This window comes from Balaenoptera acutorostrata, chromosome 9 (genome assembly GCF_949987535.1).
Source record: "Balaenoptera acutorostrata chromosome 9, mBalAcu1.1, whole genome shotgun sequence".
NCBI lineage: Eukaryota > Metazoa > Chordata > Mammalia > Artiodactyla > Balaenopteridae > Balaenoptera > Balaenoptera acutorostrata.
This window is the reverse complement of record NC_080072.1, coordinates 28,037,717-28,064,562: the sequence shown is the minus strand read 5'-3', so window position 1 is coordinate 28,064,562 and position 26,846 is coordinate 28,037,717. Positions and strand designations below refer to the sequence as shown.

Sequence of the window (26,846 nt, the reverse complement as noted above, 5' to 3'; positions counted from 1 at the left end):
GGATCACCTTTCCCCAGTTTCGAATAATATGTTCATTTCCTTATGAAACTTCAACAGAATCACACTTAACATCCATAATTGTAGCATGTACCTCAAAACTCATCAGCCTCTATCCATTACCCAGTTCCAAAGCCACATTTCTATTTTTACGTATTTGATACAGCAGCATACCACTTTTCAATACCAAAATCTTCATCACCTTGGGCTACCATAACAAAATATCAGACACTGGGTGGCTTAAACCACAGAAATTTATTTTCTCACAGTTCTGGAGGGTGGGAAGTCCAAGATTAAGGTGCATGCTGATTCAGTTTCTAGTGATAGCTCTTTTTCTGACTTGTAGCTGGCCACCTTTTCAGTGTGCTCACATGACTGCTCCTTTTTGCGTGTGTGGGGAGAGAGAGTGCTTGATCTCTAGTATATCTTCTTATAAGGACATTAATCCTATTGGATCATGGCCCCATCCTTATTACCTCATTTAACCTTAATTCCCTAAAGGCTTTATCTCCAAATACTATAATATTAAAGGGTTAGAGTTTCAACATAAGAATTTGCAAAGACATAAACATTCAGTCCATAGCAGGTGTTAATGATGAAAAGAGACTAAGACATAGTCCTTACCCTTAAGCATCTCAGAGTGGAATCACTGAAATTTGAGAAGTCTTTTTTATCTAAATAAAGACATATGAAGAATTTTTATATAGACTTTTTTTTTAAGTTGAGACTTCTAAAACACTACTCTAGGAATAATGCTGGCAACGCTAGCAATGATACAAAGTCACATGCTTTTTGTTGTGTTGAATTTTGTAGTGAATGCAATATGTACATTCAGTTTGCAAGGAAGAAACATTTGTAGTTAATAAAATGGAAGAGGAGAGATGGGGGGAGTGGGGTAGACTGCTATATCCTCTACTTCATTTCTTTCCTTTCATGTTGCAACTTCACTTCAGAGAGGGTCTTTTGGATTGGATAGTCATCATCATATATGGATATTCCCAAAAGAGCTTTCTTTGTCTCAAGCACCAATCACTCTTCTAATCTGATGGTTTTAATACAAAAACAGTACTTCATGGAATAAGAAATATTTAAGCTGTTTTTCCTTAGAAGAAAGATAGTATACCTAATTGGCCCTTTGAGACTCCATAACTCACTCAATACTGCAAAATAAATTGTTTTGAAATGCCTAACATTGGTGGGAGGTGTTCCTTTTAATATTGATATAAAAATGAGTTTGGGGTTGGTGGGGTGTGCATAGACCACCATCAGCTCTTTCTTATGGCACTTATTTGCCTTATTATTTCTGTATTGCTTTTTTTTTTTAAGTTTTTGTGTCTATTTATAGATAAAATATGAAGATTTAGTTCTCATTTAATACCACACATTCTCTTTATGTCTCTGTTTCTCCTTTCAGTATATTTAAGTTGTCTTCCCTGGTCAAGTCAGTTATTCAGTGTTTATGTTGTGTCAATTTATTCATTACAGTATTTAACATTCTATAATTATATTTGTATCCCCTTTTTTGGTACACCAATTATTTTTTCTGAAGTTAATCGTTGCCTCATTTTTTTCAACTGTATCAATTATTAGTTCATCTCCAAACTTTCCGCTAAAGCCCTGAAACTCCTCCCTAATGTGTTTAAGCATCATGTCCCTAGACTTCTCCATCTTCTTCTCCCAAATGGATTGCTTGCTCTCTAGGCTGTCTACATAGCTGTTATTCTGGTGCTTCCCTTCTTCATCCTAGCAGTTGCCTTTGAGAATGAATGGAAGTAGAGGGTAAGTGTGAGATGATAGAGTTGTTTTTTTTTTAAATTTTGTACGTCTGAAAAATTTACATTAGTTTGGTTGACTGTAGAACACTAGGCTAGAAATAACTTCCCTCTGTAAAGTCCAATGTTGCGTTTGCAAAGTTTGATGCCATTCATATTCCTGACCTGTCCCCACCCAACCCCTGGAAGCTTTTCAGATATTTTCTTTTGTCCCTCTTGTTCTAAAATGTCAGAATTATGTGCTTTGATGTAGGTCTATTTTCATTCACAGTTTGAGTACTCCATAGGATTTTAAATCTAAAATGTCATATTTTTCACTTCTGGAAATTTCTCTTAGATTCTTTCTTTGATATTTTCCTCTGCTGTATTTTCTATTTTTTCTGTCTGGAAGTGCTAAATCTAAAACTCTTAGAAGAAAACAAAGGTTTTCTTTGACCTTTGTTTTCTTTGACCTTTGTTTTCTTTGATCTTGGATTAGGCAACAGTTTCTTAAATATGACACCAAAAGTACAAGCAACAAAAGAAAAAAAACAATAAATTGGGCGTCATCAAAATTAAAGTTTTTGCATCAGAAGACACTGCTGATAACACATATATATGGAATCTAAAAAATAAATAAATAAATAGTCATGAAAAACCTAGGGGCAAGACAGGAATAAAGATGCAGACCTACTAGAGAATGGACTTGAGGACACAGGGAGGGGGAAGTGTAAGCTGGGACAAAGTGAGAGAGTGGTAGTGTATATATGGACATATATATACTACCAAATGTAAAATAGGTAGCTAGTGGGAAGCAGTTGCATGGCACAGGGAGATCAGCTCGGTGCTTTGTGACCAGCTAGAAGGGTGGGATAGGGAGGGTGGGAGGGAGGGAGACACAAAAGAGAAGAGATATGGGGATATATGTGTATGTATAACTGATTCACTTTGTTATAAAGCAGAAACTAACACACCATTGTAAAGCAATTATACTCCAATAAAAATGTTAAAAAAAAAAAAAGACACTGCTGAGAAAGTAAAAAAGACAAACCACAGAATGTGAGAAAATATCTGTAAATCATGATAAGGGTCTAATACCCAGAATAAATAAAGAACTCTCACAACTCAACAACATAAACAACCCAATTAAAAAATGGGCAAAGGACATATAGACATATTTCCAAGGAAGATATACAAATGGCCAAGACTAGCACATGAAAAGATACTCAACATCATTAGTCATTAGTGAAATGCAAATCAAAACCACAATAAGATACCACTTCACACCCACTAGGATAGCTATTTTTTAAAAAAGAAAAAGTGTTAGGATGTGAAAAAATTGGAACCTGCAAACATCGTTGGTAGGAATATGAAATGGTGCAGCCACTGTGGAAAACATTTTTGTAGTTCCTCAAAAAGTTGAACAGAGCTCCCCTATGACCCAGCAATTCTTCTCCTAGGTATATACCCAAGAGAACTGGAAATATATGTTCACAGAAAAACTCATGCATGAATATTCATAGCCACTTTAGTCTTAATAGCCAAAAAGTGGGAACAATCTAAATGTCTACCAGTTGATGAATGGATAAACAAATGTGACATATCCATACAATGGAATATTATTGAGTCATAAAACAGAATGAAATATTCATACATGCTACAACACAGATGCACCTTGAAAACACCATGCTAAGTGAAAGAAACCAGACACAAAAGGCCATGTGTTATATAATTCTGTTTATATGAAATGTCCAGAATAGACTAAACCATAGGGACAGAAAGTAGATTAATGATTGCCAGGGACTAGGAGAAGGGGGAATGGGGAGTGACTGCTTAGTGAGTATGCGGTTTCTTTTGGGAGTGATGAAAATGTTCTGAAAGTAGAAAGTGGTAATATTTGCATAACTCTGAATATACTAAAAATCACTGAACTGTGTACTTTAAAATGCTTAAAATGATGAATTTTGTTTTATGTGAATTTTATTTCAATTAAAGATACATATCTATATACATGTATATATATATATTTATTATTTATATATATGAAAACCTTTATATATATAACCTTATATAAACCTTATATATATAACCTTTGGATGGATGTTACTAGAGTGTACTTTCTATACATATTTTGAACATTTTCATCCTTAGCTTTAGGAAATGAGCATCTGTTTTATCAATACTAAAATTAGAATCATTATAATTTTCACCTTACTTGTAACAGTTTTTAAAATAGTGAAATGTCCACCATAGGAGTAGATGCATATTTAATAAGATATATAAGGAAATGCTTGCCTGTTTTTTGTTTACATATGTTAGCCATATTAATGAGGTCTCTAATATTTTAGGTCTAGTTCTTTAATACTATACACCTTAATGTTAGAACATTTCTATTTAAAATTGTTATAGTTTAATCAATGAAAGAAAGTGTGGTGTACATTTTAAAAATATACATTCCATCTCTTTTGCAAAAAAAATTTTTAATGTTTTTGTTGTTCAGTTTTGGGTGACCTTTGTTATAACTATTAGTAAGTGTTCCTGAGATTGAAAAAAGTTAACACAAATATTTATGCTAAATATTGCCTAATATTGGCAATACAAAAATGTGCAGCTCAGTAATAGTTAAGACAATTATTTGACTGAATTCTCATAATCGAACTTTTATTGAATGCTTAACATGTGGCAGGTACCATTCTCTGCATTTACATTTTTAACTCATTTATTACTTACAACAAACCAATGAAGTAAATACTATTATCTACATTTTTCCATTAATCAGTGGAGGCATATAGAGGTGCTATTAGTGGTCAGCGTATACACAGACACAACTCTAGTGTAAAGTCAAGATTTGAATCTAAACAGTCTGGATGCAGAATTCAAATTCATAACTACCGTGTTGGGTTGAACTATATGCCTCACAAATATTTGTTTCCATTGGAAAAATGTTACTTTATATTTTGTAAGAGATTAATGCTTTGCTAGGAATGATGTATTCAGAGTTTTAATGATACAACTAGTTTCTAATAGTGGCATATATTATAGAGTGAATCCACTTTGAGATCTTTTAGGAGGTGACTAAGATATATGATGGTTACTGTATTTCTGGGTAATTAGTTTACATGATTCTAAGCATAAGTAAATTTGATCCTGAAAAGTGAAAGTTGCAACTTGGACTAATTTATGAGGTGGCACAAGATTATGTTTACTAATCCAAATGCCCCACATTATCTTTATGATTCTAGCTAATAAAAAACAAAATTATTGCTTGTGCTTTCCTTCTCCAAAAAACATGTGTACCTTTTTCTTTGGATTATTTCTATAGTACCTCTTCACAAAGCCATGTTTCTATATGTTTTCTTGTAGCCACTCAGTAGGTCACTCAGTAGTAGGTCAGCTTCCAAGAAAGAAAAGGAAAATTGGAATTCAATGTCTCTTCATTTAATCAGAGATTTTAAATTCTATTTTCATTGTTAAAAGAAGATCATAGGCTTGCAGGTGCAAAACTAATGTTTGATATGGGCAAAATAAATGTCTTTATTCTTAGTTGTTACTTCACCCATTATTTTGGTGAATGAGTTTTTTGAATTCTAGAATTACAAACCAGTAAACAGATTACGCACATGCTTTATTTTTACCTTGTGGCAAACATAACAATAATTACATGTAATACGTAAGTGCTAATTCTAGACTTTGCTTGAAGCGTATAAATTTTTCTAATGATCATAGCCTCTTGCAATAGCATTTGATTTTTGCTAGTATAAAAATGTGAGTATTTTCTTTAAATTCTAGTTCACTGGTAAAAAATTAAGCTTCACATTTAATATTATGTAAACCCTCTTTCTCTGCTTTAGAAATATCTATATTGTCATGATTTTATGCTTGAATCAATTTGAAGGTGTCAATTTTTAATACATTGGAAAGTTCTAGTATTGCTAATATTATGATTTAAGAAAATTATCACTTTTTTTTTTACCACAGATGCTCAGTAATATGTCATTCTGTTTTCTTAGGAACTTCCTGCACCATTACTTGATGATAATTGTAAACAAGAATGTGATGAAGACATATGTAATCATAAAACAGAATCTAACATTAAGATGAAAATAGCTTGGCGTTACCAGTTATTACCCAAGATGGAGGCAAGTCAATAAACTATTTCTAAAATTTGCAAATATATTTGTTTTCATTTTACAGGATCTCTTGTGGTATACTTGTTACTCTTTAAATGTAATACAATGTATATTTGTTTATTTAAATAATTAGTTATTTCATTTGTAAAGTATCTTATCAAGATGACTTTTTCCCAGTTTTATTCTGAAATAATTGACGTATGTCACTGTATAAGCTTAAGGTATACAGCGTGGTGGTTTGATTTACATATGTTGTGAAATGACTGCTAGAGTAGGTTCAGTTAACATCCATCATCTCATATAGATAAAATGAAAAGAAAAGAAAGAAGAAAAAAAATATTTCTCCTTGTGATGAGAATGCTAGGATTTACTCTCTTAACTTTCCTATATATTATTCAACAGTCTTAGCTATAGTCATCATCATGTACGTTATATCTCTAGTACTTATTTACCTTATAACTGGAAGTTTGTAACTTTTAACCACCTTCCTCTGGTTCTCTCTCCCACTACCCTCTGCCTCTGGTACCCAATGTCTAATCTCTTTTTTCTGTAAGTTAGTTTCTGTTTTATTTTGTTTTGTTTTTAGATTACACATGTAAGTGAGATCATACATTATTTGTCTTTCTCTGTCTGACTTATTTCACTTAGCATAGTGCCACTAAGTTCCATCCTTGTTGCAAATGGCAAGATTTCCTCATTTTTTATGACTAAACAATATTCCATTATATATATCTCACAACTTCTTTATTCACTTATCCATCAATTGACACTTTGTAAATAAAGCTGCTATGAACATGGGGTTGCAGATACCTTCTTGAGTTAGTGTTTTCATTTCCTTTGAATATATTCCCAAAAGTGGAGTTGCTAGATCATATGGTAGTTCTATTTTTAATTTTTTGAGGATCCTCCATACTATTTTCCATAATCACTGCACCAATTTACAATTCCACCAACATTGCACGAGGGTTCCCTTTTCTCCACACCATGCCAGCATTTGTTGTCTCTTATCTTTTCCATGATGGCTGTTCTAACAGGTGTGAGGTGATTATTTTAACAACTTAACATTGTGGTTTTAATTTGCATTTCCCTAATGACTAGTGTTGTTGAGCATATTTTCATGTACCTGTTGGCCTTTTTAATATTGTCTTTGGAAAAATGTTTATTCAGGTCCATTGTCCATTTTTAAATTGGGTTAGTGGGTTTTTTTTTACTATTGAGTTATATGAGTTTTTAAATATATTTTGGATATTAACCCCTTATCAGATACATGGTTTGCAAAAATTTTTTCCCATTCCATAGGTTATCTTTTCACTTTATTGATGGTTTCTTTGGCTGTACAGAAGCTTTTTAATTTGATATAGACATACTTGTTTATTTTTTATTTTGTTGCATATGCTTTAGTTGTCATATCCAAAAACTTATTACCAAGACCCATGTCAAGGAGCTTTATTCCTGTGTTTACTTCTAGGAGTTTCATGGTTGCAGGTCTTACATTTAAGTCTTTAATGAGTTTCAAGTTAATTTTTGTGAGTAGAGTAAGATAGGGGTCGAGTTTCATTCTTTTACATGTGAATATCCAATTATCCCAGCACCATTTATTGAAGAGAATGTCTTTTCTGTATTGAATATTCTTGGCTACCTTGTCAAATGTTAGTTGACCATATATGCTTGGGTTTATTTCTGGGTTTTCAAGTCTGTTCCACTGGTCTATTTGTCTTTTTTATGTCAGTATCATACTGTTTTGATTAATATAGCTTTATAGTATAGCTTGAAATCAGGAAGTATGATGCCTCCTACCTTGTTCTTCTCTCTCAAAATTTCTTTGGCTTTTTGGGGTCTTTTGTGGCTTCATATAAATTTTAGTAGTGTTTTTTTCTACTTCTGTAAAAAATGACATTAGAATCTTTTTTTTTAATTTATTTATTTATTGGCTGTGTTGGTTCTTCGTTTCTGTGCGAGGGCTTTCTCCAGTTGTGGCGAGCGGGGGCCACTCTTCATCGCGGTGCGCGGGCCTCTCACTGTCGCGGCCTCTCTTGTTGCGGAGCACAGGCTCCAGACGCGCAGGCTCAGTAGTTGTGGCTCACGGGCTTAGTTGCTCCGCGGCATGTGGGATCTTCCCAGACCAGGGCACGAACCTGTGTCCCCTGCATTGGCAGGCAGATTCTTAACCACTGTGCCACCAGGGAAGGGAAGCCAACATTAGAATCTTGATAGGGATTGCATTGAATCTATAAATGGCTTTTGGTAGTATTAACATTTTAACAATATTAATTCTCCCAACCCATGAACATGGAATACCTTTCCATTTATTTGTGTCTTCTTCAATTTCTTTCATCAATGTCTTGTAGCTTTCAGAATAGAGATCTTTCACCTCCTTTGTTAAATTTACTCCTAAGTATTTTATTGTTTTTGATGCTATTGTAAATGGGATGATATTTCCTAAAAATAAAATTATGGTTTGTTTTTTTTTTACCCAAATAGATTATTGCATTTCTTCCATAATCTCCCTATAGAAACTTTTATTCTAGGGTTGCAAGACAGAATAAGTGAACTAATTAAGCCATTTCTATCTAGTATAGTTACCTATAAATATTCAATATAAGTAGTGGTTCTTTGGAATTACTGTTTTTATTCTTGTACATTTCATTTTCAACCATTACATTTTCAAGCTGTCTGGTAACCTCTCCTGTCTAGGATAAACTAAGAGACAGGATGTGAGGGGAAATTTTCTGAGAAGTTAAAACACATGTCAGTAAATTTGCCTACTAAATAAAGCTTATGAACTCTGCTCCTATTGAAGGCCTCTCCATTTGATTGTTTCCTTCATTCATTTTTCAGAACATTTTAATGTCTACCAGACATTATCATACTGGTAGAAAAGAGGGGGAAATTCTATCTGAATAAGACAATTCCCATACTCCACACTTCTCTAGTCTTCCACATTGACATCAGTGTTACCTTTCCCAAGTACAGAAATATGTTTATAACACCCCTTAACTGAAAATGCCTAATTTGGTTTCCTGTTTCCTGCCCCCTTCTAAATGCATGGCAGACTGTCAATCACATTACCTTCCTGCCAACCTTAGACATAGCCTTAGAATTCTCTGCAGAGGGTCTGGTGGTCACTACCAGTTAATAAGAATTAGAATGTGAGATGAAACCCATTATAAACTCACAATATGAAATATAAACTTCTCAAGTTGTATACAAGATTTATACCACTTAATTCAAGCCTACCTTTTTAGTCTCTGTCCTGTGTGTATATAAAACACTATATTCGTCCATCCTATGAGAACTGCTCTTTGTGAATTGCTTGTATTTCTGCTGGTGATGCTTTTCACTTTCTTATTCAACTCATCCTTCTCCAAGGGCAAATGATATGTTATTATCTAATTTCTTATATTTGTTTCCATAGCACCACATGCATTTTAGAGTACTTCTCTACATTGTTTTATAGTTAGTTGGTAGTATAATTCTTTTCTCCACCAGACAGAATTCTCTAGAGGACAGAGAGCTTGTTTTATTATATTTTCTGTTGTATCTCCAGCACCTATGTTAATGCCATTTATTCATTCAGTCAGAAAATATTGATTAATCATCAACTGTGTACCAAGTATAAAATGTGTTGTAATAGGTGAATATTAAGCAGTGGTAAATTGTTCTAATTTAAATGGGAAAGCTATTTGAATAGTATCATTTTTAAGTGTGATTTATTTAAATGACTGTGAACAAACTGCAAATTAGAGAGGGGTTATTTGCAACTCATATAGTAGAATAAGGAATAGTCCACCAGCTAAATTTTTAAAAACAGGAAAAAAGTAAAAAGGAAACTTAGGTAGTCCTTAAACACACAAGAACAGATGCCAAATTTCAATTATAATAAAAGAAATGCAAATTAAAGCTATACTGGCCTGCCATTTTTCTATTATTAGATTGTCAATAATCTAAAATGTTTGGTAAGACACTAAATTAGCAAAGGTGGGAAGAAACTAGTACTCTCATACTTTGCTGGTAAAAATGTAAATAGGTACAGCTTCCATGGAGGGTAATTTGGCAGTATCCTTCAAAATTACAAAAACGTATACCCTTTGATTCTTTTGGAAATTTACATCATGAATATATTTACTCAGATGTACAATGAATTATGTATGACCTACTTATGAGGCATATTTTTTTAATAATAGAAGATTGGAAATAACCTAAATGTCCATCAGTAAGCAACTAGTTAAATAAATTACAGTATATGTGGACAGTAGAAAACCATACATTTGTATTAAAAAGTAAAAGGAAGCTGTATGTAATCAGAATTTGTTGCAGGCATAGCTTAGAATGTGATTGAGAACTGGGTACAAGAGGCCAGAATAAATGTAGTTATTCTGCTTGGGAAAATGTGAGTTAATTTATAAAGATTAAAACAGACAAGCAATGTAGGGACTAGCATTTGAGAGCCCTAATAGCAAAGAACTTCATGCCTTTAATCTGGCAGATTCATTTAAGTAACTGGGCTTAAGGGTGACTCTTCTGTAAAGAGTGACTGTATTTCTAATTTTTTCTGCTGGTATGTTCTGAAAGTCATTAAGAACATAAGCTCTAAGTTGAATTTAGCTTTTGTGTAAAGACAATATACCAATTCAGTTTTAGATCATATAAAATACTTATATCTTCCATTTCTTTTATTTTTATTCTTATCTCAGCTAGGTTTTGGTCTTTTCATTGGTCACTAACATTCTTGAAGTGAAATTGTCAGTGAAAATGCAAGTGATTGAAACTTTAAGCCTTTTTTTCTTGCTGCTTCTTATAAAATCTGTTTAAACTTGGGGAGAAAGTTCTTTGTTTCTTTATAGTTAATTGTTTCCTTCTGTATTGTAATTACAGATGCCATTCCTGCCCCCTTTCACATATGAGTAAATACTGCTTGCTCTGTTTTTACTTTTAGAGTATGGTGTGCTTGCAGTTGTTACTATGGGGGTAAACTTCTCAGAGGTTACACATTAACACATAAGCCTCAGTTTTCAAGGCTTACAGCTTCAGTGTTTTAAAAATTATGCTCTTACAATGATGTTCTCCAAATGACTTATTTTCCCGTTTTCTTCAGGACTCCCTTAAAATATCACTTTATCGGGAATGTCTTCCTTTGTCACTCTGTATATAATAAAACCTCTCTCTCTTTTTCTCATCCCCTTTTACCACCATATTTCTCTTCAGGGTACTTGCCATCATCCAGCAGATAATATATCATCCACCTCCTCCTACTAGAGTGTGAACCAATGAGAGAAAAAGACTTTTACTATTTTGTTTTACTGGCATGTGGTAGGTGCTCAATAGTTATTTGTTGAATACAGGAGTGAATGACATATAGTATGTGAATTAAATGTTAAAGTGAGTCAAGTTGTATTAATTAATACACATAAATTAGCTTATTTTGAAGTTACAGTCAATGGTCAAACTTAAGTTTACTAGTATTTACAAGTAAGTTCTGTCAAGTTTAGAAAATAGAATCATCTCTGGCTTCTTTGCTTTTCTTTGAAATGTCACTGGCATGTATATTTGCCTGTCACAGAAATTTTATATATGATGATCTGCCAAGAGTGAGTAGACTTTGAGGATCACTCATCATTATCTACTTTATAAATCCAGACCTTACCTTGCCATTATCATTTTAAAAACAACAACAGTAAAACCCTGGTTTTCTGTATTTTACTTGGGAAAAACTATAGTTAACACTTTTATGAGTGAAGATTAAACAAGTAGTCCAAAACATAATGTAACAGAAAGGTATTCAGTTGATTATCAGAGATGCCTCTTAATACAAGTTATCACCAGGTCCTAAGAGTGTAGTCATATTCCTATTTAGGGAATGCAAAAAAGGATAAGAATATGTACACCTAAATAAATAACAGTAGCTCAGTAAAGCATAAAGTAGTGCTTCTTCCTGTTGGAGGCGTGTGTAGTTTTTAGAAGCCTACCTTCCCTCATCCTGTGATTTTGATTTTCTCTCTTAGATGGCCATGCCTCCTTCTTTCCTATCCAATCATCAAACCCTATTCCGTCTTCACTCCAAGAATTCATAGCCTACAGCATGTTCTGAGACTTAATTTTTTCAATATTGTAGAGCTCTACTACCAAGGCCTACAATGGCTCCATCAATTTATGACAGCATATTAGATCTTTATTATAGTAAATCCTCATTACACTTTGAATTTCCATCTTACTGGTTCAGCTGCAACAGTCCTGTGATAGATGTGTGCATGTTGTAGATGTCAACAAATACCATTTTTCCAATAAAGCAATGTAATTGCAAAGGATAGTGATGGATCTTCTGATTCTCTGGTGAATCATGACACAATAATAAAAATTAATAATATTTATGTAGCGCTTTATAATTTATAAAATATTCATTTCCAGTATTGCATTAGATTCTCACAACAGCCTAGTGAAATAGTTATTATTAGCTCTGATTTCTGGTGATTGAACTGAGGCTCAAAATGGTTTAGTAACCATTTGGGTTCTTGCTTTCTGTTATGCCATACTGAGAAACAAGAAATGATAACAATAAAAAGAAAATGTCTTATTTAGACTGTTTATTTGTGGTGCAACTTTTCTCTGAAATTTTTCTTTCTTTCTAACATACTTAAGTTGAGGGATGGTATTGTTTTGTTGCTCTGTGCTCCTCCTGAAACCCCATTAGAGTTCATTTTCCTTTAGCATAGTAAATTTTTATTGAACCATTTCCATTTTACTCTCTTCCACAGTTGGCAAAGTTAAAGGGTAGTTTATGAATGTGAAACAGAAGTTTTCATAATGTAAAACTAAAGCAACGTGTCTTATCAAACTGAGTAAATGGAATAGTTATTGATGATAGTTTAATTTTTTTAATGCATTTACTTTTTCAGGAAGTTGATAGGTTTTCATGGATTACCATTACTACTACAGCTACTGCTACTACTACTATTATTATTATTATATTTAAAGCATTTAATGACCTTTTTCAGAGGAAATATTTTAAGTCTTTGTTTTACAATTCTAAGCCTCAGAAGATTTCACAGCATTCCAGTTATCTGATGATATGTTAATGCTATGTGTGTTGGGTAGAAAAAAACTTACAAAATTGTTTTTCCTGTAAGAGTATATTTAATTTTCATTTTCATTTTTTATTGAAGCATTGAAGTTTTTCATCATTAATAAAATGTTTAGTGTCTACCTTGTGAATATTTTAGTTGCCCTATCTAATCTTAATTTCTAAAAAATTAATAATTTAGGTGTAATAAGAAAAGCTTCCAAATTTATTTTTACATTTTGATTAATTATTTGTGTTCTATATGTAAACTGTCACAGCATGAAATCAACTTTCTGCCTTGATTCATCCCAAATCTGAGATTTCTATTACTTTAATATTATAATTAGAAACATTGATAGAGACGGCAACTTAAAAAGCATACTTTGCTTCTTGGCAATTTAGCATATTTCTCCAAGTGCATAGGATTTCAAGAACCTTCAGTCCACTAATAAATTTATTAACTCAAACTTAAAAGAAGCGAAAAGTCTCTCTTTCTTTCTCTCTCCCCATGGCCAGTCCGCCAAAATAGATTATTCATGCTTATTTGATTCAGGTAGGCTTTTGCAAGCTTCCCTACTAGGCCTGGGAATGTGGTACATTGAGGCCTTTTCAGAGGCTTCTGACATAAACCAAGCTTTTATTGCATGGTGTTTTATTATTACCAAATCCTAGTCTCCACCCAGTTTGTAGGCACTCTGCTTATTCTTTTGAATCAGGAAAGGTTATCACCTACCTTAATCCATGCAGCAGTGTGGATTAAGGACACCAGTGTGCCCCAGGATTCTCAAAGAGGATCCTGGAAACTTCTTGTTTCTTCTTTTTTGCTGTCTTTACTAAATTCTATTGGGCCTTAGGGGGATTTGCATCTGAAATGGGCAACCTGGTGTTTTTCTCAATGAAGACATCAGATCAAAGTTCAGTTAGTCAAGGCCTTTCTAAAACATTAAGGGGGTTTGGACTTACACAATAAAAAGATGAGCTCTAGCAGAGATTGCAGTAAAAACATTCTGAACTATAATCCGGATAAAGAATAGATTATAGGCCAAAGAACAGACCTTGTTTAAATTGCTTTAGACTAATAACTTTACATTTAAAAACTTTACATCCTATTTTTAAGAGACAAATTTTAATGTGACATAATGTATTTGTCAGTTACTTTTCGTGGCAAATAGACAAATCATGTTTTTGAAACCATACTTCTGTTTATATTGTATTGAAAAGATTAGATTAAGCCAACTGATAGGTCTCTTTCATTAATGAAAATAAACAGTACCTTATGGAGGAATGAACAGCTATTTTATCTAGAAAATAAATGTCAAACCCTCAGATTCTGAATCTGAGAATAATGTTTCTATTAGACTTTAATTTTTTAATTCTCTATTACTATATAATTTGATGTTTGTAGGCATTTAAGAATATGAATTCTTGAAGTCTTAAAATGCAAATATCCAGTGTCAAGCAAATGTCTCTTTCTTCTCTAAATTTCGAAGTTGCCAGTTACTTAGTAAAATAAGTTAAGAACCTACTGTGTATAGTTCTTCAGTTTCTGTAAAGATTATCTAGTTTTGTTGAATGTTCTGAAACTTGTCTGTTTTGTAGCATTCAAGACAGTGGAAGTTAAGTAAATTTAGATCAGAGATTTTATTAGAAACTATTGCCAGGTGGAATCTGTTACTAGTTCAATTTTGGATAGAGGTATATTTGGATAGAGATATATTTCTAATGTGATGAATGAAAGAAATCAGCCCAGAGTCCATTCAAAGTAATGTAATAATGATGTTATATTACTGGGCTTCAACTATCCTGTGTAATTAAATTCAGCATCAATAGTTATTAAAGTTTCTTATAAGAAAGATAATTGGTTGGAGAAATTGTTGTAGAGGGCACAAAAGAGGAATTATCAATGAACTCATGAATATGCCAGGTTTCTGGTTTAACTATTAGAGCTTATGTACATTCTCCCACTGTATCATGTACCTTGTTCCTATCTGGAATATCCCAGTATATTTTATACTGTTAGCTCAATTTTAAGTTTGTAAGAAGTTTTGAATACTATATATACACATGGTCTTATGAGAATTTAGTTTTTAAATGATGCTCAGTTTAATGTATATAAATAGCTAGTTTCTTTTGGGCCCCTCAGCAATGAAATAGTGTGGCTTAAGTTTTCTTTTCATTCTTAGTAACTGTAAATTTATTTTATTTTTAAAACTTGAAGTCTTAAATGTTAATTGAGTTATGTATATAAAATTTTTGAACTGAGGAAGGTACAGTATAAAGGCAAAGAGGTGTTCAATTTCTTGTCAAACTTAGGGAACCACCAGGAGTGAAGATACCTGGGAGATGTAAAGGTTGATTTCTAACTATCAATAGTTTATAATAATAAAGATTGTTGCATGCTTCTTTGAAATTTAATAAGCCTATGTATATCAGCTCTTCCTTATTTGCATTAAAATGCATAAATATATCAGAATTTTGCTGAATGTAGGATAAATAAATTGCAGTTTAAAGAAAAAATTTTAACAACCAATATGGGTTTTCTTATCAGGCTAGACCGGTATCATCTTCAAGATTTGGTCACTATTATGATGTATCAAAAAGGATACCACAAGAACTAATTGAGGCTTCAAAATGGCATGGATTTTTTCTTCCAGAAAAAATATCATCAACTCTTAATGTAGAACCCTGGTAAGTTAATGATTTCAATTTACCACAGTCTTTGAAAGAATGCATATTTAAAAGTACATATCCTAATAAATGTTTTCTGTATAATATGTAACCTTAATTGTACATGTTTCATATTATTTCATTATATGTGGTTTTCTTCTCTTTCTCATCCTGTAACTGTTGGACCTACTATTACTCTTAATTTGCAACTTGAAAAATCTGGATACCAAATTTACAATACCTGCTGTTTTTATTTTCAATAAAATGTGAAATAGTTCTATATTAGGGTCTTTCAGCCCTAAATGCACATGGATACCTAAATATTGCTTATTGATAATAATAGCATTGAAAATAGTATAAAATCATGCTTTTGCTCCATGTTTTTTGATACATGCTCTTTCAGAAAGTAAACAAGTACATGTTTTCCAATATTTTATTTATTAAGGCTTTCTACTTCTAGTTATGCTGTAAATAAAATAATCTGTATTTTTTTAGATAACAAGAGAATTTAGGGTTTGAGTTTTGCAATGAAAAGTTTTAAGTAATAAAATAACAACATATAGTGTTACTAACTATTAAAGCACAACTCTGAAAATTACAGTACTTGACATTGAATAATTTATAAAGTATTAGGAATATTTAATTTCAATTCTTATTGCAGTTGGATCAAGGGAAGGTAATTCACAGAATAGGTTATTGCCTCTGTTTTCTTTCGCACTGTAAAACCTTTATTTTCAAAGTGAAATGAGTTATTAAATGGAAATTTAATAGATAGGAAGTTGTGAATGGAAATGACTTAAAAATCTAGAGTCTCTTTCCCAGAAATATTACCTGAAAATTTAGTGGAGACTATCCTATTTATTTTTATTAAATCTCTTTCCAAAAAAATTATTTATTAGTGTATTCTCCAGTCCATATGGCTGGAGACTTACCGAAAGTGGTGCTTTGATGATGCTTTAGTGTTAATAGGTGCCATTAATGAATGACTGCTATGTGTCAATCACTCTACTACATACTCTACATTTGTTATCTAGTGTAATCCTTGTATCAGTCCTATAAAAGTTTGTACAGTGTTCCCATTTTCCAGGAAAAGATACCAAAATTCACAGAGGTGATTTATCTGAGCCTCAACTATTAAGTGATCAAACCAGGATTAACCTAAGTCAGAAGATCCCTCTCTTTTTTCTTTGCCTTACTGCTTCAAAGGACTTTGGTGTCCTTCACCTTTATCTTCTTGTGTTGTATAGTAAAGAGCACTGATAAAGAAATTAAAAATCTGGGTTCTGGTACTGAGTTCATCCTACTGTTACTCTTGGGCAAATCCCTTAAATTCAGTGAAAATAAATATCCTCTTTTGAAAAATAGGGGCGGGGTATGGGGGTTCTAGGAGGAATACCACCTGTCCTTCCTATATCACTAATTTTTTATTAAGTTTGAATGATTATATTGATTATACTAGTTCCTAATTTTTGTCATTCACTGAACCAGACATACATATACATACACTTGGGAAATAGGTCAAAATAGTGTTTCCATGATTTGTCAAATAATAAATCATGGAACCCAGATTCAAAGTCAGTTCTTTCTGACTTAAAAAAATCTGTGTTAGCAGTAATGCTGTCTGTACTGCCTCCATTCATGGAGTTCTTAGGGAAATGAAAAATGAAAAATGTACATTAAGTATGATGTAAATACATGAAAAATAATATAGTGTTACTTTTGTAATTTAAAAAAAAATTAAGGATAAAGCTTTCTTTAAGTCGGAAAGTACAAAGTGTTTTTCATTTGTTCAGCAACTAAAGAGAGGAGGGAATTAACATTTCTCAATTTTCTGTTCAGTGTCAGGCACTGTTCCAGGCATTTGACTGTGGGATATCTCATTGAATCCTCCCAACAACCCTCCAAGAGAAGCAATATTATCCCCACTTTATAGGAAACTTGAGGTCAGAGACGATGAGCAGCTTTGCCACTGTTTCAGGCTCTGGGTGACTAAGCAGACACCCAAACCCAAGTATCCAAAACCCTCTGCTCTCTTTTCTATACCAGGCTGTCTCCATTTACTGCTGCAGTAACTGTACAGAACACAAAGCTGGGCACCAGAAAAATTAAACCTTATTGGATGTGGAAATATAGTCTTTAAAGTATATTTTAAGAATATTTTTGAGAACTAACAGCTTTGCATGGAACAGGAAAATTTATAGATTTTAATTACCAGGGCAGTATTTCATTTCATAGTAGTTAACTGATAATTCATTTATTTCATATTAAACTTAAATGCTTAATTAAATGTAATTAAACTTTAAACATGTAATTAAATTAATTTTGAAAATGGGTACTTTACCATGTGAGGTTTATTTTAATTTATGAAAAGCGTGTGCTCATTTCACTAAAATGAACTTTACTGGTTCATTTATAAAACAATAAAGCTAAGCCTTACAGTTGTCCTTACTTTTCCTATAATTAAGACTAGAGGATATAGCTGTGTCCCACTATTGTGTGTGAGGATATAATATATAATTTTATAACTTCTAAAGGCACTGTTGAAACATATAAAGATTTTTTTACAGTAAGAAAAACTGAAGGTCATTTAAAATCTACACTAACTAATTTAAAATTATTGGAGATTTGCCAATGGAAAATGTTCATACATACAGTTTAAACTTTCAAGTTGAAGCCTAGGTATAAAAACCTGAGATGTATCACAATAATATTACCCAGATAATTTTGTTTTGATATTTCACTGTTATAAATCTGATAATCTCAATCATAAAACAATGATAGAAAAACTGATTTTGAGAATAAGTTGGTAGTCTACAAATTTAAAATTTGACTTTGTTTTGAAGTAAGCTTTGCTAACAGGTATGCCCAAGCACAGTTCTGTTTCCTCACTAGAAAGATATTGTCATTATTTATTATTTATTAACGAATCTACTAACATACTGCTTATTCAACTGTTACAGACTGAATGTTTGTGTCCACCCCACCCCCTGCCAAATATATGTGATGAAGCCCTAGTCCCAATATTTGGAGATGGGGGCTCTGGGAGTTAATTAGAGTTAGATGAGGTCATGAGGGTGGAGCCCTGGTCTGATAGGATTGGTGTCCTTAAGAAAAAGAGGGAGAAACACTGAGCTCCCCACTCTCTTCTTGAGTAAACACCCAGGAAAAGCCATGTGAGCTCACAGCGAGAAGGTGACCATCTGCAGCTCAACACTAAACCTGCCAGCACCATGATCTTGGACTTCTAGTCTCCAGAACTGCAACAAAATAAATTCCTGTTGTTTAAGCCACCCAGTATTTTGTTCTAGTACCCCAAGCCAACTAATACACCTACTATATTGTAAAATGTTACTTTTTAAATTATAGATATGTTAGGTCTTGAATATTGAGTTTCCATAAAGTTGGCAGTAAATAGAATGATTTTGTTTTGATATGTTTCTTTGAAATTCAAGATTTTACTTTTGCATATCTACGCTAACAATAGCTAGTAGTAGCTAAAAGTTTTGTATTAAGTTGAACGAACTGAATTCTGAGAGAACTAGTTATCTTCCTAGGAGAATTTCTAGTGGAAAAACAGTGGAAAGCGGATAGGAATATTACTTAAGATTTTAGGAGTCATTTTTTTCATTTTTTTTTTTTATCCTGCCAAGTCTCTTTACCAGAGTAAATGGAACCTCTATATAAGCCTCTGTAGTATCTTCCTAGACAAATTGTAGCTATGCTTCCCATACATTCCTACTAGTATTCCTTTGTTCATACTTCTGTCAGAACACTAATCTCATTACACTTAATAATTTGTCTTGTCTACATTCTTATCTTCCCCCTCACGCATTGGAAATCCTTGAGGAAAGGGTTATGCTTTTTTCATCTATTTATTCTCTGAATCTAGGACACAAGTGTTGAGTTGATAGTTAATGAATTAGTGAATCAATGCACAAAGTATAGTAATAACTCAAATTAACTATAGTCTTGTTCTTAGCACAAAGATTTAGTGGGATGAAACTGGGTAACTGAAACATAGCCATGTAAGAGTATATTTTATTTCAAAAATACAGATCTCAGATTGAGAAGCAGAGAACCACAATATATTTAGAAGTTACAAGCAGAAAATTCACTCACGAGAAAGGAATTTTGAAAGAGAACTTCTAGGTAAGATTAAAAGTTCAGAAGAGAAGTCATAAAGTTATAGAAGTATACTATAAACTACTCTATTAAAAGAATATAGTAAATGATATATTAATCAAATCTCAGAGCTAGGGGAAAGGAAGATGTAAGTGTAAGGAGGGATTTTACCTATCTACTTATCTGTGGGTGATATAATTAAAGTCAAAAGATAGTATCTGAAACTTTAGAGGGAAAACTATTATCCTGAACCTCGTTTTGACCAATGAAGAGAAATGACTTGCTTATATGTTTGTCTTTCTTTCTTCTTTCTGTCCTTCAAGGGGGCCTTTGGGTACATGGAATTTAGTTGATCATTCTAGCATGCTATTTTCATTGGTATCCATGTTTTTTGTTTTTGTTATTTTCCACCTTATTCCCACATTCCTAATCCCAGTCGTGTTCCCCATAGACATACTCTCTCTTATTTATGTCTCCTTCCATATTTCTACTCTTCCTTCAATAAAGTAATTGTTGACCCTTGAGTCCTTTCTCTCTCTCACTCCCTACATTCAATCTATAAGCAAATCATGTCAATCGTATCTTCAGTATATCCAGATCCTGATCACTTCTTGCAACCTTTACCTCTACCACGCTAACCTAAGTCACCCACATTTCTTGCCAGGACTCTTGGAATAGCCTCCTAATTAGTCTTGCTCCCTGCTCCTTGGTGGCTCCTATTTTTCTCCAAAACAGCCCTCATGAACTTTTTAACGTAGTGTTGTCCAATAGAACTTTCTTCAAGGATGGCAATTTTCTATGTGCTGTTCAAAATAGCAGCCACTAGCCACATGCAACTGGTGATGAGCATTTGAAATGTGGCACTGAAATTTTTATTTTATTTTAATTAATTTAAATGTAAGTAGCTATATGTGACTAGTGGCTATCTTGTTAGACAGTACAGTTTTACAACATAAGTCAGCTCTTATCACTACTCTGGCTCAAACCTTTAATGAATTCTCATCTCATTCAGAATAATAAACCTATATCCTAACAGAGATCCATAAGGTCTACATGTCCTTACCTAATCTTATTGCTAGCTACCTCTCTGATCTCTTTGATTACATTGAGGTTGGGGAAAAGGGTGAAGGGAATATCAAGAATGCTTTTCAGACATTAGAACTAGGATGGTACCGCTTACAGATATAAGTAGACATAAGCATATATCTAACAATATTTATTGAACACCTTCTCTGACATGAGCACCTTGTGTGCCCCTGAGTACCTTTTATGAGCCTAGAATTACGTTAAGCTCTAGGTTTATTGTAGTAAACAAAGCAGCTGTTATCCTTGACCATTTATAGGTTACAACTGAGCAAGAAAGCACACAAATTTTTTTTTAAAAAAGCAAGTAAACAAACAGATATATATGCCATTATGAATTGTGATAAGTAATATAAAGACAAAGAACACTTTCCATAAATTGAGTGGGGGAAATAAACTTTGAGTTGTGTTTAGATGAGGCCTCTCTGAAGACCTGAACCTGAGACTTGAAGAATAAGAAATAAGAAGGTGGTCATACAAAGACCACTAAGCCAAGAAGTGTTCTTGGAGGAGGGAACAGCAGGTGTAGTAAGAAAGGAAAGAACTTGGTGTTTTCAAGGACCTGAAAGGCCATGTTGCTGAAACAGAGTGAGTGAAAGCAAGGGCTACAGGAAGATGAGTTCAGAGAGATAGGCAGGGGTCATACCATTCTTTTAAGAAATTTGTTCATGAAGGGGCAGAGAAAAAGCAATAATTGGAAGAGATTTGGGGTGACAAAATTTGTTGTGGGGTTTTTTTTGGTTTTGGTTTTGGTTTGGGGTTTTTTTTTTGTTTTTGTTTTTTGTTTTTTTTCTGTTTTGTTCTGTTTAAATGTAAGTGGGAAAAAATTCATTAAAAAGGGAATGGATGAAGAGGTAGCAGCAGTTTCTAACTATATGCCATTGGGCAGATTACTAAATGCCTTAGGAAAATTCTTAAACCACTCACTACCTCTGTTACCTATCTATGAAATTGGTCTAAAAGTAATACTCTTTGAACGCTGCTTAGTACATAGGAAATACCAAATAAATGTTAGGGGGTAGTCAGAGTGTTTTCTGGAAAAAGCAGGAGGTGCCTCAGAGCAGGTGTGGAAGGACTGACCTTTAAGATATAATAATATTTCCTCCACTGGAGGGAAGGAGGGAAAGGAAGCATAAGAGAACAGTGTAGATGCAAACAAATAGGTTTGTACAGTTGTAGGCAGAGTCTTGAGTAACACTGAAAATATGGATGTCTTCTCTTTACTTAGTGAATAATAGGCAGGGTCATCCACTAAGGAATAGTTACTTACCTCTTAGGAGTTTGGGTTAAATGGGGAAGGTTTGAAATGGTTGTTTCACAGACTGGAAGAATACGCGGACTGGAGAAGTATCAAATATTTATGGGGGTACCAGTCTGTCGGGTTGTGTGACTTTCTTGCATCTGTGCTGATTCCTGGGTGCAAACAGGATTGAAGTTTTGCCAGATGCCGTCAGCAGAAGGACAAAGAGCAGAGAAGTATTAAAAGGTGAACAAAATGATGGACCCCATACTCTAGGCTAAAGAAAATGAATTGATAACAGCTGCTGTTGATACGGGAGGAGAAAAAGAAGGGGTAGTAGACTGGCAGTGGACTAATCTTAATAGCGAGGGTAAATGAACAAAGCAAGTTACCAAGATTAGAAGTGTTGATTGAGAATAAGATGTTTGAATTAGGACTGTAAACCAGGTACAACATCTTCAGTTGATAGAGGGAAATGTCCAGAAGCTTGATAATGGCAGCAGCTTAAAAAGAGAATGATTGGGGTTGGCTAAATATTTTTTTTTTAAAGGCATGGAGTTTTTTGTGTGTTTTGTTTTACTAGAAAGTAGGCGAGGAGGAGTGGTTTGAAAATGACACTGGAGAACAAAGGGGATGCCAACCAAATCTCCCAAATATTGAGGAAAGTAGTCAAAGTTACAACTTTACTTAGTTAGACTCAAGTGCCCACCACCCTCCAAAGGAAATCCAGTTATCCTTTGGAGGCTCGTGGGCACTGTAGCTTTTACTAAGATCTAAGTCTGATGGTAGCTGTGGAGACTGCAGCAGTGGATGTAGTGGAGAGGTTGTGCAGCAGCTTTTTCTGCGTAAGAGACCTGGGGTGGTTACTGAGTTTAGCATCCAAGATAAAATAGAGCGAAAAAGCGGAGTATAGTAATAGGACACAGAGTACAATCCTGTTTACATAAAATTTTAAATAGCTTTTCCAAATTCTTTTCTAACACAAATTCAGTAGATGTTAATTTAGTTTCTTAAATATACTTAGTGATATTTGGTCAAATAAACCCATGAACGACTAAGCTAAATCTTCTTACACTGTGAAACTCGGTATATATCAGTGTTGAAAAGGCTATGAGAGAAATGCCAAAATTAAACAAATAAGTAGTTATAATAACCCAGTTTATATTTGTTTATTGGTAAAATACTCTTTTCAGAATCAAAAACATTTTTATCAGCATACTTCTTAACATCCCGCAGTATTTTTTCTCAGTAAGAGAAGGAAGGATTGACATAGAGAGATTTCTGAAAGGATGTTCATCAAACTGTTAACAATGTTCACCTTTGGGTGGTGGATTTTGGATTTTTTTTTTTTTCTATTCCTTGTATGTTTTGTATATTTGGTTTTTAAATTTATTTATTATTTATTTATTTATTTATCGCTGCATTAGGTCTTCGTCACTGCGCGCAGGGACTACTCTTTGTTGCAGTGTGTGGGCTTCTCATTGCGGTGGCTTCTCTTGTTGCAGAGCACAGGCTCTAGGCGCACCAGCTTCAATAGTTGTGGCAGGCGGGCTCAGTAGTTGTGGCTTGCAGGCTCTAGAGCACAGGCATGTGGGATCTGCGGCATGTGGGATCTTCCCGGACCAGGGCTCGAACCCATGTCCTCTGCATTGGCAGGCGGATTCTTAACCACTGCACCACCAGAGAAGTCCTGTTTTGTATATTTGAATTTTTATAATGAACAAACATCATTTTTATAATGGAGAGAGATTTCAAATAAGTGTGGAAAGTATAATCATTTGAGGATAATATGGTGAAATCTTTATCTTATATCTCACATCAAACTATATTTCCAAAGAGTTAAAGATTTAAATACAATAAATGAAAATTATAAAAGTAATAGAGGAAAATTAAAGAGGCTGTCTTAAACTCTTGGAGTAGGGAAATAGCAGTGAGTATATCTAGTGGTTCTCCACTTGAAGAAATCAGAACTCTATGGAGAAATGTTTGATTCAAAGGAAAGAAAAAGATAAACCTGTAACATCTTTTTATGCTTAGAAATGCTTAAATAATGATGAGGGTATGTCAAAAGGATACAGAAGCCAGCTCAAAAGAACTCCCACTGGCTAAAGAAGAGGCAATTTGAGCATCAAAATATATAAATATAATAATGGATTGTAACCCATTTAATAAAACAGGAAGCCACGAATACTTAGACACAAATAAATGAATGAATGAGTGAGTTATTAAGGAACAAGATATTTACATAGCCTCAAAGTACCTCCCCACAAAATATTGACTACTGCAAAGGGGAAAGTATAATTTTATGGTGGAGAAGCCTGGCAGACATCACCTTAATCAAATTAACGTCACCAGTAATGGGGCAAATTGAAATTATGTATCACCTGATAGCATGCAATGAGAAGATCTCAGCAACACTTCTGCGATATTCCTACCAACTACTCATAATTTAAATCTAATCATGAGGAAACCTCAGACAAACCCAAATTGGGAACATTCTACCAAATAGCTGGCCTGTAATCCTCAAAAGTGTCAAGACCATAAAAGTCAAGAAAAATCTAAGGAATTTCCAGGTTGAAGGAGACTGAAGAGACAACTTGGGTGCGACGTATGATTCTGAATTCAGTCCTTTTGTAATAAAGGATGATACTAGGACAAGTGACAAAACTTGAATGGGGTCTGAAGATTTGATGGTAGTATCAGTTTCCTAATTATATGAATATCCTAAGTCAGATGGTTATATTATCATTATGTAGGGGAATGTTCTTGGACATTCTAGGACTCATACTGTAAATTATTAAGAAGTGATGGGTCATCATGTCAGCAACTTATTCTCTAGTGAAACAGAGAAAAAAGATTTTTCGATATATGCAACTTTTCTATAAATTTGAGATTGTTTCAAAATTTAAAAAAATACAAATGTGTGTATATATGTGTATATGTATGTATATACATATACATATTTAGTAAATTAAGACCATTTTTAAATTAGTAAAAACAAATTGAGTGCCCTAATGCAAAATGGGCAAAAGATATCAACATGCTGTTCTCAAAAGAAGATATAGAAATAGCTAATAAAGCTAACTAATAATCAAAGAATTGTAAACAAAAACCAAAGAGATACCATTTTTCATCTGTCAGATATTTGAAATGATAATGCCTTGTGTTAAAGATAGTGTGAAGAAACACATGTCACTCGTGTTAATTGTGCAAGTGTACATTATTAAAACAATTCTAGGAAAGTATATCAAAAGTGAGAATGTACATTATCATTGTTGCCATCATACCATTTATAGGAATCAGTAAAATTATTTCTCCTTTGGCAAAAAAATATAAGTGCTTGAGCAAATATTTTCAATCTGGACAATCAGCTCTCTTTTCCCTATCCCATTCTTTCCTTTGAGAAAAACCCATTTGGAGTTCAATTCCTCCTTAAATAGAGGCCCACGCATGAACTGTGGCCATATTCCTTTTGCCTTCCACATTATTTAGCTCACTCCTGAAAGTGTTTTAAAAGACTAAATAAGTGAAAACACTAATTCAAAGAGATGCATGCACCCCAATCTTCATAGCAGGATTATTTACAGTACCCAAGGTATGAAAGCAACCTAAGCATCCATTAACAGATGAATGGATAAAGAAGATGTGATATACATATACAATGGAATATTACTCAGTCATTAGAAAAAGAATGAAATTTTGCCATTTGCAACATCATGTATGGAACTGAAGAGTATTATGCTTAGTGAAATAAGTCAGAGAAAGACAAATATATGTTATCACTTATGCATGGAATCTAAAAAATAAAACGAATGAATATAACAAAACAGCAAGAGACTCACAGATATAGAGAACAAACTATTGGTTACTAGTCAGGAGAAGGAAGGGTGGAGGAGCAGGATAGGGATAGGGGATTAAGAAGTACAAACTACTATGTGTAAAATAAATAAGCTATGCGGGAGCCCCTATGCGAGCATTTGACTTTACTGAGACCTCTGTACCATTGCCTATCATCTATCACCTGCCTTGATACACTCTTTCAACTAATTAACCATCTTGATCCATGGTCAGTTTTTTTATCTTCACTTCCATGTCCTTCTCTGGCTTTGTCTCACTTGCTCAGCAAAACTACTATTCTGGTTAAATGGGACTCTGAGTGAAAAGACAGAAAGTGGTGGTTGCGGGGAGGGAGTGTATGAATTGAGATTATACAAGGATAGCAGTTATTGATGATGACAAGATCTAAGGTATGACCATGGGAATGAGCATTGTAGGTAGAATGGAGACAAGATCATTGGAAGAGAGGAGGTCAAGAAACTGAAAGGCCAGGGTGTTTGAAAGATGAGTAATGACCCAGAGTTGGAGAGATGACAGCAATAATGATGGATAGTAGGAGACAAAATTCAGTGACTTTTTTATATCAATAATTAAAGGAAATTAGAGTAATTGAACTGAATTATTTTTCATGAAAGATCATAACCACTGTCAACAGTGTCCCTGTCAGACAGTGGATTGTTTCATGGATGTATGCAATTCTTCCATCTTCATGATCTTAGTACTTTCCCAGCTGTGTTCCAGAGGTTTGTGCTGGTCATAGCCCTCCCTTGTGCCCCTAATATTACATCTCTGTATATTCTTCTCTTTGTTGAGTATCCATAGCGAAGAGAATCAAATCCAATGTTGTCAGGCGAAAAGCATCAGAAAAGAAAAATCAATAAATGACATCGTTCAGTGTAATAATAATGGAATTTTTAACTTGAAAATTACTTGTGAATAGACTTCACAGTCTTTGTAGTCAC

General features: G+C 33.6%; 1 protein-coding gene across 1 annotated transcript in view; it reads left to right on the top strand.

Moving 5' to 3' along the window:
- The window catches only part of ELP4 (elongator acetyltransferase complex subunit 4), a 225,457-nt gene that overhangs the window by 47,401 nt on the left and 151,210 nt on the right, over positions 1–26,846 (top strand). The window contains exons 4-5 of the mRNA XM_007181016.2: positions 5,759–5,887; positions 15,484–15,623. Of these exons, the coding sequence (XP_007181078.2) occupies positions 5,759–5,887; positions 15,484–15,623 (269 nt within the window). The remainder of the gene's footprint in view (positions 1–5,758; positions 5,888–15,483; positions 15,624–26,846) is intronic.